We start from the raw sequence: 15,052 nt of genomic DNA, 5'->3' as shown, positions 1-15,052 counted from the left end.
CTAATGCCACAGACAGTCAATAGATTGCCGCATCCAATTGTTGGTATAAGCCGTGGCATATTGCTCATGTTGCTGATGGTGATAATAGTTATGTTGCTGCTGCTGCTGTTGCTGTTGCTGTTGTCGTTGGTAGTAATTGTGGTTAGCAGCTCGATGTTGATGTTGATACTGTTGCTGTTGTTGCTGATGGTAATGCGATGATAATGTCGTCTGTTGTCGTTGTGCTGCTGCAATTGCAGTTGCTTGCTGCTGATGTTGCTGTTGCTGCTGCTGGTAGTTGTGCATCATGATTGCCTGCTGTTGTTGATCGGCAATGGTTGGAAAATAGGCAGCATGCGGCTTAAAGAACTGAGCGTAAAGACGCTGTTGCTGCTGCTGTTGATGCTGATGCTGATGATGATGTTGCTGTTGCAGCTGCAGCTGCTGATATGGATGAACATAACCCTTGCTGGTTGCCACCTTTGAGCTTCTGCCCAACAGATGTTGAGCCGTATGATTGCGTCTGAGACGTCCAGTTGTTTCACCAATTGTCAAATCCTCAGCATAGGGATCCAGTGCCCAATAATGACCACGTCCAGGATCATCCAGAGCTCGTGGAACACGCACAAAGCAAGGATTCAGACTCAAATTGTGACGTATTGAGTTCTGCCAGACACTCTTATGATTCTGATAGTAGGCAAAATTATCGGCAATCCATTTACATATACCACTCAAAGTTAGACGCTTCTCTGGGCTACTCCGAATGGCCATCACAATCAGAGCACTGTAGGTGAAGGCAGGTTTCGTGTCGCTTTTGGTATGAACCGTATGTGCCGAGTTATTCGAGCCCTCGCTTTTACCCTCATCCGATGAGATGTCCTCGGAACTGTTGCAGGAATCACTGACTGGACTGCCGGCTGGCTCTCTTTGTGGTTCATAGTACTTGTGTTCTTCGGAGGCGTTTTTATCCTTCGGCTGTGTTGGCGATAGGAGCGATCGTATAGAGAAACTCGATTGAAATACTGGTGCCGTATCCATGCTGTTGTCTTCTTTGATGTCTTCAGTTGACTGTGACATAAAATGATCCATTGCAGGCTATATATAACCCATATATGCTTGCAATCTAGCGGGGATTATGGGTATATCCTGCGCCACGCACTCACACACACACGCACACACTGTAACACATACAGATTAGCTAGCCCCAGATCAATGAAAGCCGTCGGATTCATTCATTGATCCCACATTCATATCCACCAAAAAGCGCGAACATTTTGTGTAGGATTAACGGGGTGAGCCATGGCTCATGGAGTGGCTCTCTAAATTGGATTAATTCTACCTGCCCTTTTCCCTTAAGGATCGTCTCTGTCCAACCATGTCAATCGTCTCCCACATTTTGCCTACCCAGATTGGCTTAGATTGAACCAGATTTGTTTAATCAACCCTCTCAAATATTTGTAAATTCTGGCTTTACATCTTTCCCGAAGAATTCTAGAAAACTTGCAAAAATTCAAGTCTAGATCCATTTGGTCTACTGGGCCTAGACAAATGTTGACTCATGCTATAAACTAGTTGTATACAGGGCGCGAAACCAGCAGGTAATCACAGCGAAAAGGTGGGGGGAGGGAGGGCGATTGATAAATTAACATCCTGTTTTAGCCATACATACTAACTAACAAGTGTGGGTGATTATCTACACAGTATGCCCTTGTGATTGTCTGCTGGTGTGTGGTTCACTGGTTGGGTATAAATTTTCCCTATAACAATCTAAACTATATAGCTAAAATATCTAAAATGTTTATCAAGGTGTCTTGTCTCTGTCTATGTATCTGTCTGTCTCGAATGGCAGGGAGTTCCACACATCCAACAATTATGTACAGTGAAAACTTGCCCCGAGCGACAGTTGGCCATTGAAGTTCTTGAACTTTAACCTCAAAAGTCATTACTGTACACATATGGTGTATACATGCTTGGTTCCACCTCCCACCAAACAAATTAGTTTGCAGTTAGCAAAAGCAAGTACATTATCAGTTTTTCGACTACCCACAACCAGGACATGCCTGGAGTGGGGACCCATAACTAGAATCAGTCTCAGACCCAAGGCCAGTTTAATTTTCCACTCATTCCTCACAGTGAGGGTAAGTTTTTGTAAAATGCAATCCTGTTCCATATTGAAATGTAAGTGTAGGTATAGTAACTAAACTGATATATATATATACATACATATGTATATGTAAGTACATAGAAGCGACCCCAATAAGTGCAATAAACGTTTGTTTAGACCCAACAAAATGATGACTCGTAAATAGGGCCAAACAAGGATATGCATATCCCTTGTTGCGAAGTAACGTTTCTCTCACACACTTTGGAAACTTTGTAGATGAAGCGATCAAAGGATAAATGACTAACTATTAAGGTTCTTACATCTCTGACGATCTGATTGAAGCCAAATTATTGGGATCATCGAGATTAGTTGTATTTCCCTTGACTGTATTAAGAACAATGTTAAAGAAAATCATTTCAACATATTGGAACCCATATAGCCCATATGCATTATGTAACTTTTCACCTTTCAATGGCGCCTAACTAAACGAGCATATTATGGTGGCAAATTGCGAAGTATATATACATACAAATATGTAAACAGATAAGTACATATGTATGTATATATCAGGCATATGGTTCGTTAGTGTCCTGTATAAGGATATGAAGCGAATACTGGAAAAAGAGAAGGAATACGATGGGTTGGGATGGATATGTATGTATGTATGTATGTACATATATGAAGGTGGATACGGTTTGCTCCATACCCAAACCAATGTTCTTTTTAGACTTTTCAGACATTTTGCCTGTTTTTGTTGCTTTTTGCCTGGTTTTCTGCGTGTCCGCTGCAGGCTTAACGATAACATTGTGGCAATTTTATTTGCCCACAATCTGTTGTTTTTCCTCGAGCCACAGCCACAGCCACAGCCAGAGAGTCAGAGTCAGAGTCAGGCAGTGGCAAAGACAGTAAGCGAATCATACTACATACTACTGGCAGGCCGAGCGCCCAGAGTCTCTTGCTCGAAAACAGGAAGGAAGAGAACGAATTTCAGCGGAAGGAAACACTAAAATGTTACTTTAAATAAATTGCACTACACACCAAGACTCTGTTATTTTCCAACTCCCCCTCTACAACCCCCATGCCCATTCCCATTCCCATCCCCATCTACATCTGCCTGCCTTTGCCCTTCTTGTATGTGTATGTGTATGTGTGTGTGTGTGTGTGTCAATATCCACACATATAAGGGTAAGGAGTCTTCCTATGCCACCATTGTGCAGCAAACCCAGGGGTGACATGGACAACCGCACACTATCCACTATCCATGAGAGATACTCATACTGTCAGATATACAGATAGACCAACCTGCCTGCCTGCCTGCAAGCCTTCCTTCCTTCCTTCCTTCATAGGGGAGTATATACATATACCTAAATACAGATGCAACCTACTTTCATACACACACACACATATGTAGTTGCATGTATGTACCTACATATATGTATTTTTTCGTATGTGAAATTGTTATGGCCCATACGTTGCACCTTATTTATTTGGACGCTCTGACGCCCCCGCCGAGCCAGCTAAATTTACGAGCTTCTTTAATCGATCTCACGAAAAACCAGAAAATTAAACGCCATTCAGGAGCAACCCTCCTAAAAAAAAAAAAAAAAACCCACCAACCATTTTTACATTTTACTATTTGGCAATTTGCAAATTGTCAGCATTTTCTCTCTATGGTAGATAGCTTTTCCCTCAGCCTAAACTATCGTTATCTCCTCCTCTGTTGTGTACTATATACATTTGTTTAATATCCTAGTATCCTATTTATTTAAAAGAGCAAACATTCGATTTTGCTGTTAAGCAGCTTCTTAAGACTCTTTTGTAATGGTCGAACTCTTATGGAAAGTTTTCTAGTAGCTCACGACAATTAGGTTTCAATGTCTAGTATTTGACCTCCACGAAATGTCTCAAACCTTGCGGGTAGGCCGACTCCACGTCAATCAAAAGATGAAGATTTCCTTCATAGGTCGCTCAAATTTGATCATCATCAGATTTTGCCAAAGAACTTCATAATTGCTATGACCCACCATAGATTTAATTCTTATATAAGTTGATAATTACAATCAAATTAAGTTAGATAAGATTGTCAATGCTTACAACATTAGAGTTTACCTTCTTGTCTTAAAATTTCAAAGTTTCTGAATATGAAATCTAAAAAAATATGACCTAACTGAGAGAAATGAACAAATAGTTTAGACTTTTGTCAGAATAACATATTGATTATTATGGGGAAGTAAAGTGACTATAAACTAGTCTTTCTTTAGATAGCTTTAATGATTAATACTAAAATTCTTGCCAACCTGAACCAAACCCTGAAACCTTATATCTTCTGGATCTGAAATCGTTTGCAAACCTTACGTTTTGCCTAGATTATAAGTTTAAACAAACGATAGTTGGTTGAAATTTCGATATATTTTATCGGTTTACTTCGCTCTCTAAATTTTACACCTAGTTCCATCAATGAAGTACTTTGTTGGATGCCTTTCCGCTTTCAATTGAGTTGTCATCCAGTTTAAATGTATTTGTTTCTTATTATCAGATAAGATCTCAGATCCTGAGATTTCCAAAAGCGAAAATTCAATTCAAATTGCTAAAAATCTTTGAATTTTAGTTAAAAAAGAAGTATTTGGTTTTTTTTTTTTTTTAGAATTTTCTTGATATTTTTATTGCAAACATATATATCTTAAATATGAGTTGAAGGTATTTTGCCTGGTTACTGCATCAGAACTAACTAACCCACTATATAATTACTTTAGGATATTTTTCACTGCTTGTGTGTGTGTGTGTGTGTGTGTGTGTGTAAAAAGAAAACAACAAAACTTCGGTTCTTCGGTTCTAAGACGAACAAAAAAAAAAAAAAACATTATATTATTAAACATTAATCGATAAACAGTAATCGGTAATCAGTTTTTGTTGGTTTCTCCCTTGAAAGCGTTTTGTCGTTGACTCGTTTCATCATCGTTCTATCTCTCTCTTCCATCCTTTTCTAACATATACAATACACTTAGGGTTTTTCAGTTAGAAGAAGAGAGACATTAAAAAAAAAAAAAAAATCTATCGAGAATTATATGTACGTAGAACCATAGATATTACAAGTTTACTGCACTGCTTAGTATATATACTAATATATAGATATATACTTATGTACATAAATCGAGTATCACTAACAATATATATCGTTATTTATTCATTCATTTATTTTATACTTGTTATACACTGACAAAAAATTCTCTACAACTCTTCCCTCTCTCTCTCTCTCTCGTTCTCTCGTTCTCTCTTAATTGCTTGTACACAAAACAACAGTTTTTTATTAAATACAAGTTCACAAAAAAAAAAAAAAAAAAAAAAAAAACTATATATATTATGATAAATATATATAGGGATTCGTTTAAATACTTATATAAGTTATACATATATGTGTATATCGAAAAAAATGCTAGTTGATCCATCTAATATTTTATATTAGCATTAGCCTAGTAAAATTGTATCGATTGGTATATAATAATTATAATTATTATTATTATTTATATTATTAATTAATATTATTGATGAGCGCAGGCGAACAAAGCAGCCAAGCAGCAGATGCGATCCTTTTTCTTTTCTGTTTTGTTTGTTTTGATCCTTCGATGACAATGAGCAATGGTGTAGTCCTAGCATGAATGAGAATACATATAATATAGTAGGTGTGTGTGTGTGTGTGTGTTGGGGTGTGTATCTCCTAGTTGGGCAATGGGAAGGGGTGGGGGAGGGTTGGTTTCCTGGGAGCGGGATTATCCTTGACGAAATGTATTCCTTGTGTTGTTTTTTTTTGTTATCTTCTTAGTGATAGAATGCCAATGCCTTGGCATAGTACGAGGTACATGGTCATGATATGCGATCAGGAGATTGCCTTTGGCTGGTTCGTGTTCCATCCACCACTTGTGGCGCCACCGCAGCCGCATCTTCATTGTAATCGGGTGACCCGCCACCCGATTGCGATGCCGATGCTGAGCCCGGACGCATTTTTTGTTCCGGTGACGTTATCGAATGCTGCGAATTCGAATCGGAGGAGGTGCGACGGCAAAACGGACTCAATCCGCTTGCCGCCATCATGTGTGTGGTCAGTTGTGGAAAACGTGAGAGTCGAGGCAGAACGGGAAATAACAATGGATTGCCACCATGGCTGAGCAGAAAACGAGGATCAGCACCAGCCATAAAGGCATTAGCATTGGCTCCAGACGCCGCCGCCGCAGCTGATGGTGGTAGAGATGGTGGTCCTGCTCCTGCTGGAGGCGGCGGCGGCACCGCCGACGGTGGTGGTTGCCCCACAGCGAAACGATGCTGCAGTGCCTCAAAACAGAGCGGCACATTCAGACCATGAGCGGCTCCGGCACAGAGACGTGCCAATATTTCCGCCTGTATGCCAGCTGCGGCTCCAGCTGGGCCACCAAAGGCCTTGTTGTTATTTATGTTCATCAGCTCGAGCAGAGGATCGGCGGGCAGGCCGTGATGATCGTCACTGGTGGACAGCAGCTTGCGATGCAGATTGAGATTCGAACTGTGACGATCACGACTGCGTTTCGAGGGGAACGCCGCATTGCAGCCATCGATATTGCATTTGTGATGCAACTTGAGATGAACGCTTTGGTAATGGGTCTTCAGATGGAAGTGATTCTGAAAGATTTCGCCGCAGGCCGTACACTTAAGTGGATTCTCCTGATCAATGGGCACCTCGGGGTCTGGTTCGGGTTCTGGATCGGGCTCCACTTCCGTTCGATCTGGTTCCATTTCAGGGCCAACGCCATTCACATTTGCTTTGAGCAATTCGGTGGATGGTAAATCAGTCAGAATATTATTGTTGTTGCTCTTAGACAGCTCGTCCTGCTCTCGACCATGCTCCTGATCCGCCTGCTCATGATCTTCGTTGGTGCCAAGCAGCTCCTGTTTAATGCGCAAATAACGATTCTCATCATTATGATAGCCCAATGCCGTTTCATCCATGGGTTCCTGTTTAATGGGCGGCGGTGGACCCAGCGATAGATCCTGCACTGTGGCACCCAGCTCCATATCGTCCAATCCGTCCCGTTCTCTCTCAGCTTCCGCCTTGCCAAGGCCATCGGCCATGGCAGCCCCTTCGTCCTGTAGTTCCTTTTTAATGCTAATGGCTGCCATTGACTTAACCTGGGCGGGAGCATGAGCATGACCATGGACATGCGGTGTCAGTGGTGGCGAAGGTATTGCCTTTGCCGACTCACTTGTAGCCACTTCAGTGGCCTCCTCCGATTCCTTGGCCTTGACTGACTCACCGCTGACACGTATCTTTTTAATGGACAGATCCGCGGCCACAGCCACATCATAGTCGAGGGAATTGTCACATGAATTCTCATCCGATTGAACCGTACATCGTACGGGATTTTGGCTTTTACGCTTTCGTTTGCTGGCCGCCGATCCGCCAATGTGTCCATGGGCTTGGCCCATCTCATCATCCGCCACTGTGTCCGCCTTCCCGGGACTGGGCTGCTCTTTGGTTTGGTGACTGTGGCTGTGACTGGAGATGGCCGACGTGGACCGCTCATCGCTCTCATCGATGATATCATTGTCCAGCATGAAATCGTGATGGCTGCCAGGTTTTTCCTCCATGCCCGGTATGCTATCCATCTCATCGCCTACCACAACAATGCCATCGCCATCGGGATCATCGTCATCATCGCCGTCTGCATCTCCAACTCCGTCCACGTCGTCGTCCTCATCATCGTCATCGTCATGCATGCTGATGCCGACCTCGAGAATCTCGTCATCATCATCGTCATCGTCGTCCGCCTCCAGAGGAGCTGCCCTACGACCACGCTGGCCCTGGCCATGACCCTCATAGCCTCGAGCCAACATGCCATTCTCCATATACGATCGATGCAGATACTCCTGTCCATGCTTCAGTTCTAGAGCGGAGGAACCTGTGCCACCACCGCCACCAGCACCAGCCATCGCATGATGACGCAAATCCGGCGGCGGGGTCAGCAATGGGAAACTTCCGAATGGTCCCAGCCCAGCCATGATACCATTTGGCGCCTGCAATAGCAAGGGATGTGGCTGGGCGCTGCGTCCATCATGGGGCGAGATTTTGCGCCGCAAATGCGGTGAGTGCAACTTGGGATTGGGATTGGCGCTGTGTCGATTGCGCGAACGTCGAGAGCTGAACATCATACTGCAACCATCCACTGTGCATTTGTGCATCTCCCGCAAATGCACGGCCGAGAAATGAATCTTCAAGGCACCCTTGTCACAGAAAGTCTTCAGACAGACATTGCACTGAACCCGCTTCTTGCCGGTCACTGGATTGATGAACTGTGTACCCAAGTTGGCTGGCATTGAGCCCCATTGCCGTTTGCTGCCCGGTGAATGGGTTTTCCGACCAGCTCTCAGATTGGAGGCCAAGGCCATGCGTGTCATTCGCTGCTGATGCTGAGAGCTGGAACCCGAACCGGATGAGGAGGAGCAGCTATTGCTGCCAGTTGACTTTTCACCGGCACTTGACAAATGACGTCCTTTGCCACCAGATGAAGACTCCTGTGACTCGACTGCGACTCCCGCTGCCTTTTGGTGGTGCGAATGCGAAAGCGGATGATATTGATTGTGACTGTGACACGGCGGTGATTGGGTTTCACGTCTATGACTTAGTTCTGAAAGTGCAGATGGCCCCACCGTAGACCCAGATCCCGACGGATTGGATCCCACCACTTCTCTATTGCTTTCCCGAGACGACTGTGACTGTGACGATGTCTGCTGATGATGTTGCTGCTGCTGCTGCTGGTGCTGGTGCTGCTGACTCTGCTGTGGCGGAGGCGGGGGTGGGGGCGGTGGTGGCAAGTGATAGGGTAACGTATGTCCAGCCATGGCCATGGCGCTAAAGAACTGATTGCTCTGGGCAGCTGCTGCGGCTGCCGCTGCTGCAGCAGCCACCGCGGCGCTCTTCTCACCCGGCGTACTCGCCTCACTGATGCGTCGACGGGCCTGGGCTAGAACCTGCTGCTGCAGCTGCTGCTGATGATGATGCACAAAGTCCGTGGGACTGGGTGGCAGTGGCGATGAGAAGGCCCCCAATGTGGCCGAATTGGCAGCCATTTTGCGAAAGTCAAAGGGTTGCATGTTCTGAAGATCGCTCAACGGATTGAGAGCCGACTGGGCCGAATGCGGTGACGAGGCCGAACTGGTCGAATTCGCTGACTGACCACCAGCAGCTGTCGGTGAGGGCGGACTGCGGAAGTAACTGGCCGAGAGCTTTTGATGCAACTGCGATTGCAAATGCAACTGGGCATGGGCCAATGAGGAGAAGTGAGCGCTCATTGATTGCGATGGCGATAGCGATAGTGTTGGCTGTCCACCACCTGCGACTCCGCTGGCATTGAGATTCAAATTCAGATTGAGATTGAGAGCGTGATGACGCGATGCTGGCAGCGGCAAAGGCGGCGAGCTGCGCCTACTGGGTGTCATCACCATCGGAACGGGTATGGGACTAGGACTGCTCATTCGCTCGTTTGTCGAGCGCCTGAGATTGTGACCAATTGTGTGATTGTGATTGGGATGATGCTGATGGTGATGGTGGTGATGATGATGTTGATGGTGCTGTCTCTCATGGCCGGGCAGCGGATACCGATAGCCGAGCAAATGCTGATACGGATACTCAATGGCTCCGGCACCCAATTGGGGACTCGTTGGACTGTGACTGTGCAGATCTGTGCTGACTGTAATTCGGCTGTGGTTGTTGTGATTGTGATTGTGACTCGGGCTCTGGCTCGGGCTTTGGCTGTTGGGCGGCTGCTGCTGCTGCGGATGCGGACTCTTCTCTTGACCAATATTCATCAAGCGGCTTACAAACTACAGTTAATTGATATATTTTCTGACGATACAGTTTAGACTAGATATAGGAAGAAGTATATATATATATATATATATATTGATGTTCGATGTCGTTTAAAATACTGCTACTTTTGGGCTGCAAAGAAAAGAAGAAGAAAAAAACCATAAAATTACAATTATTAAACATTATCATATAAATAATCGAAATTTATTAAATAAATGTCTTTAGAGAGGCGTTTGAGATACTGAGAGTTAGTTGGACTTAAATCCTTTTATTATTATTTTCAAAAACTCTCAATGTCGCCCCCTTTCTACTCTGATTATTATGTACATACGTTTGTATGAAGGTACTTGAAAAATGCCACCATTCAGGTGGAAACATTGTCCACTGCTCGAGCACAGATGCTCGAGGAGTTCCATCGAAAATGCCCTAACGAAGTGGAGACCTCTGATCGGACCTCCCAGGCGCACATCAACCATGTATGTATGTACACATATGATTATTTAAAAGAAAAATAAGAATAATGATGTGACAAATTCTGAGTGGACACTTCACTTCTTTTTTTCGAGAGCAAGCGACGAACGGCGACGGCGACAGCCACGACACACCACAAAGATCAAGACGACAAGAGGACGGCGGGGGAGCGTGACAAGACATTGTCTGTGCGTAGAGTGGCCGGTCGACCAACCAACCAGCCAGTCAGACGCATGGACAGACGGACAAGGCGAGTGTGCCAGTGCCAGTGCGAAGACCAAAAACTTCTCCTCTTCGTGCCTGTCGTCTTCGAACGTTTGCCACTTGAAGTTTCCATGTCACATTCTTCTGCGCCGCACAAGAGCCGATCTCGATGTCTAGTCGAGTCGAAGAAGTAAGTACTATGGGGCTCGTGATCGCGCGATTGCCAACTCCATGTACCAACAACAAAGTCCCATGATGACGAACAACATTAAAACCTCTGTGTGTGTGTGTGTGTGTGTGTGTGTGTGTGTGTGTGTGTGTGTGTTTGCGAATGAGGCTTCTTTTAACGTTTAACTAAAGTTATTGAATCAAATAGCTCTAAAAAACAACAATAATTCCCATTTATCAAATAACATTGAAAATTATCTGTCTATGCAAAAGGATAGCACTCTCATTAGCCTGATTGATAACTATAGTTGGAGGGGGATGCGATTGGTGCTTAGTTTAGTTTAGTTCAGTCTTAGTTTAAACAATCACAAAACAAAGTCACATTTTATATATTTGGGTTCCATTTAAGGTTCTTTAGAGTTGTCTATAACTTTACATTGCATTGGAAAAAAAACGAGGCCTACTTTTTGGGATCTTTCACAGGATATAGAGCTAGACATAAGGTTCCTTTGGTTGATTTTTGTTCATACTTTGTGGTTTTCCAAAGCTTAATTTAATTTCTAATCTGTTTATACCTAAACTTGCCACAAAATATCAGGTAGAAGGTGAACTTTATTTGATGTGTGACAGGAAATCAAGATCAAGGCACATTTTAGATACAGATCTTATTTGTATATCTCCCTTCTCTCTCTCTCTCTCTCTCTCTCCCTCTATTAATGGTATGAGTGGTTATTACTTTATTATTGGGTTGTGTCTCCATGTATTTATTGACTTCAATGGCACAAAACACAGTTTGCATGACATGTGTCATTTCGGTAAGTAATTTAAATGGTATACAAATTGTATTTTAATTGCCACCTGTAGTCTGAATGTATGTGTGTGTGTGTGTGTGTGTCTGTTGCTTTTGCTATTGCTGGTTGTTGTTGTAAATGACATTTATTTCGATTACACTCGACTCAGAATCTGTCTCTGGCCTGACATTTTTAGCCCAGAGATGATCATACACGGACACCCGGACTTGCCGAGGTTTTAATTGCTTTTGGAGCAGCAACAACAATAACAACAACAACAACAACAAGTGTGTGTGTGTGACTGTTTTTCTTTTGGCTTGCCAAACCAGTTCTGTATAACCAAGCTAAATGGGCATGAGAATAATGAACATATACTATATAGAAGATATATGTATGTATCTACAATTGTGTATTAAGCATGTTTTGTGACACTTTCCGAATCAATAATATAAAAAAATTCTCTAAGCAATATAATGTGGATTAACAATTTTTTTTTTACTCTTTTTGTCGTTTTATTCGTTTTTATTCTCATTTCACATGAAATGCCATTTGACGTTTCATAATAACACAAAATTACTGCTAAGCTGTCATATATCGGCATATCGTGTGGCCAGTGTAGATCGGTTAGTGAGTGGAGGAGAGTAACACAAGACAGAGGAGAAAAAAAATGGCATTCCAGACACCAATCATCTTTATTATCGGTTTTATCGTATAGCAGTCATAAGGCACACACACACACACACACACACACATTTATTTTTTCAACGCATTCCGAAGGTCATAAAGCAGAAGCCATAAATGCGTGTTAAAGTCAACCAAGAAAAATTTCCCAAATGTCAACCATTAAAAGGTGATCCGAATGTCCCTAAAGAGAAGAAGACATTCCCTCCCCCCGCCCCCCTCGGCATTCACTGATCCCACTGATGAGAATGAGACCCCAATCCGGAGCGGTATCTTGTATTCTCTTCTCTATTTTGTAAAACTTAATTTATTAACACATAAAAAGTGTCAACACGGCTTGCTGCATATGAGAAATGTTGTTCAGGGGCCAAAACCTAACGCTTCATCGATTACCGTCAAAGTCGTTTGTCCCAAAGAGACGGAGAGAGAGAGAGAAAACAGTCTCGGGATCGCGCATTGCGCATCACTTCAAATTTGATTATGAACGCCCTCTGATCGCCTCCGAATGCTGCCGAACAAAAAGCTTAACAAAGTGATTTAACAAAAAGAAAAAAAGTAAAACATAAAAAATTAATCAAGCTAAACAACGCGCCGACTTTGATATACCCTGCAATGACCATTTACACAAAAACGCTTTAGCTAACATTAAACGTTTCAGCCTAAAACTCGGTTATTTTTTAAACGATTTTTATGAAATTTGATAAAATGTTGGAAATCTATAACCTACAACGTTATACGAAATCATACAACGATATGTTTAATAATAGGAGAGAAAGTCACAGCTCAAGTGGCTTAAATACCAAATTAGGTGTCCAAATCTCTTTTAGATCTTGAGATCCTTAAATACCTTTTCGTTTCCTTGATTACATGGTATTAAAATATTAAGAAACACACACACACAGAATGTATTTAAATATATGCAAATGGGTTTTTGGGATCGTTGACGGAAGCTGCTGTTGTTGCAGCACAACAACCAGGCAAAAGGCAAAACTCAACTCACTAGCAACTTAGAGCGCCAACTCAATGGAAGGAACATTAACATGGACATGAAGCAATGGGCAATGGGCAATGGACCTTGCACATTGGGCGACAAATGCACATTCGTCTCTGACAGCGCGTTGTGGCGCTACCCAACTACCACTTCTCGATCCACTCGGCACACCAAAACCCGAATGTCTTGGCCGATCAAATGTGATGTTTTGGGGCACAGCAGGAGTTCTCCTCCTTTAGGCTCTGGGGGCTCTGTAATAGAATGGTTAGGCCCTTAAGCGCAAACATGATGCCGTGGCCGATGCCCAGTCCAGTCCAAGCCAAACCAAGTCAAGTCGAGCCAAAGCTGCTGCAATCCGTTCCAATTTGAATTCATTCAGGGAGAAAAGTGTGATTTCTGACTCGTATATGGCATAATCAAAATCAGAGAACGACAGAACGACGAAAATAAAAAAAAGGCAAATCAATTGATATATGTATTAAACAAAAGTGCTGAGACTTAAATAGATTCTTTATTATTTAGGCATAAGAATTAGCCTTGGAGTCAATTGAAGAAATGAAAGTATAGAGACTTCAAAAACAAATATCTGATTTAAAAATGATCTTTCACTTTCGAGGCGACAATATTATGAAGGTAGAGGGAACGGCTCGGGCCTCAAGACATCGGGCAAACTAAAAAAAAAAAAAGAAGGCGTTTGCATTTTGAGCCACAAAAAACTAAACTGAATTGAATTGAAATGAAGCCTCAATGAGTGGAGCCAAACCCCAAACTGAACCGCAGAGAGCCGCGGAGCACAAGAGCCATTCTTGTCCATTGCCGGGAGCCAAACACAACACAAACGATTGATTGAAGGCAAAGGCGGCGGCGGCGGCGGCTTTTGTTCATCTGCTACAACCATCGCATTTAATGAGATTTATATCAGTTTTTAATAGCTTTGTGACTCTATTGTGTATGTTGCCGTATCTAAAGCGTATACCCTCCTCTTCTCCCCTCTTGACCAAAGAAAAACAACAACAGCAACAAGAAACACTCATCTCAGCAAGCCAAGTTATATAAAATTAGTTTGTTGAGACATTGTCAAAAATGTTGAAATTGAGTGACCGGTATGAGGAAGTTATCGTCAGTCAGTCGAACAGTCAGTCAGATGACCACGTCACGATTCTAATTTTTTGAAATGTTTATCATGGTATATAGTAGATCGATATTACTTACTTCTTAATGAAAGCGATGAACGACTTTATACAACTATCTTCAAGTTTCATATATATATATAAATATATTTGTATAGAGGCCACAGAATCTGTAAAAAGAACAAAAAAAAAAAAGATTAATTTTAATGAAAACTAAAACGAGTTTTCGCCATAATGTCAAATGCTTCAAAGATAGATTCACACGATATATCTACATACATATATATATATAAATATAATAAAACGACATAAATTTCACATGTCTATGTAAAAAAAAAAAAAAAAAACCAACTCCAAATTGTCGACCGTTTGTTGGCTTAAAGACTACCGAAAAGCCAAAATTCAACCACAAATTGCTAAATGTCTTCCCAAAGAAAAAAAAAAAACATAAAATATGGGGGAAAAAAATTTGGTGTTAATTTAAATCAAATGACAAAATATAATAAACGACCATAAAATTTAATCCGGAGTGTTCTCTAAAACGATATGAGGGAATGTGCAAAGTGTCTAAGCACACACAACCACTGAATAATGATAAAAACGACTGAAATATTGTTGTGTGCGTGTGTGTGTGTGTGTGCGTGTGTGTTAGAAGGAACATCCTAAAGTAGCACTCTGTACTAAGAGTAAACCACAAAG

General features: G+C 42.5%; 2 protein-coding genes across 5 annotated transcripts in view; both read right to left on the bottom strand.

Moving 5' to 3' along the window:
• fd19B (forkhead domain 19B) lies at positions 1–1,017 on the bottom strand. The gene has a single exon (XM_068299095.1). The coding sequence runs from the start codon at positions 1,015–1,017 to the stop codon at positions 1–3; it is 1,017 nt and encodes a 338-aa protein (XP_068155196.1).
• Positions 1,018–5,562: 4,545 nt separating this feature from the next.
• disco-r (disco-related) overlaps positions 5,563–15,052 on the bottom strand; it is a 29,197-nt gene continuing 19,707 nt past the window's right edge. For all 4 annotated transcript variants that reach the window (XM_068303559.1, XM_068303560.1, XM_068303558.1 and 1 more), the window contains 2 exons: positions 14,436–14,523; positions 5,563–10,049 (listed from right to left, as the gene is read on the bottom strand). In XM_068303559.1, coding sequence (XP_068159660.1) covers positions 5,945–9,916 — 3,972 coding nt within the window. In that variant the 5' untranslated portion in view covers positions 9,917–10,049; positions 14,436–14,523 and the 3' untranslated portion in view covers positions 5,563–5,944. The remainder of the gene's footprint in view (positions 10,050–14,435; positions 14,524–15,052) is intronic.

Source organism: Drosophila tropicalis, unplaced genomic scaffold (assembly GCF_018151085.1).
Source record: "Drosophila tropicalis isolate 14030-0801.00 unplaced genomic scaffold, ASM1815108v1 contig_158, whole genome shotgun sequence".
Classification (NCBI taxonomy): domain Eukaryota; kingdom Metazoa; phylum Arthropoda; class Insecta; order Diptera; family Drosophilidae; genus Drosophila; species Drosophila tropicalis.
Note: the sequence above shows the minus strand (reverse complement) of the source record. Positions and strands in the feature narration are given on the sequence as shown.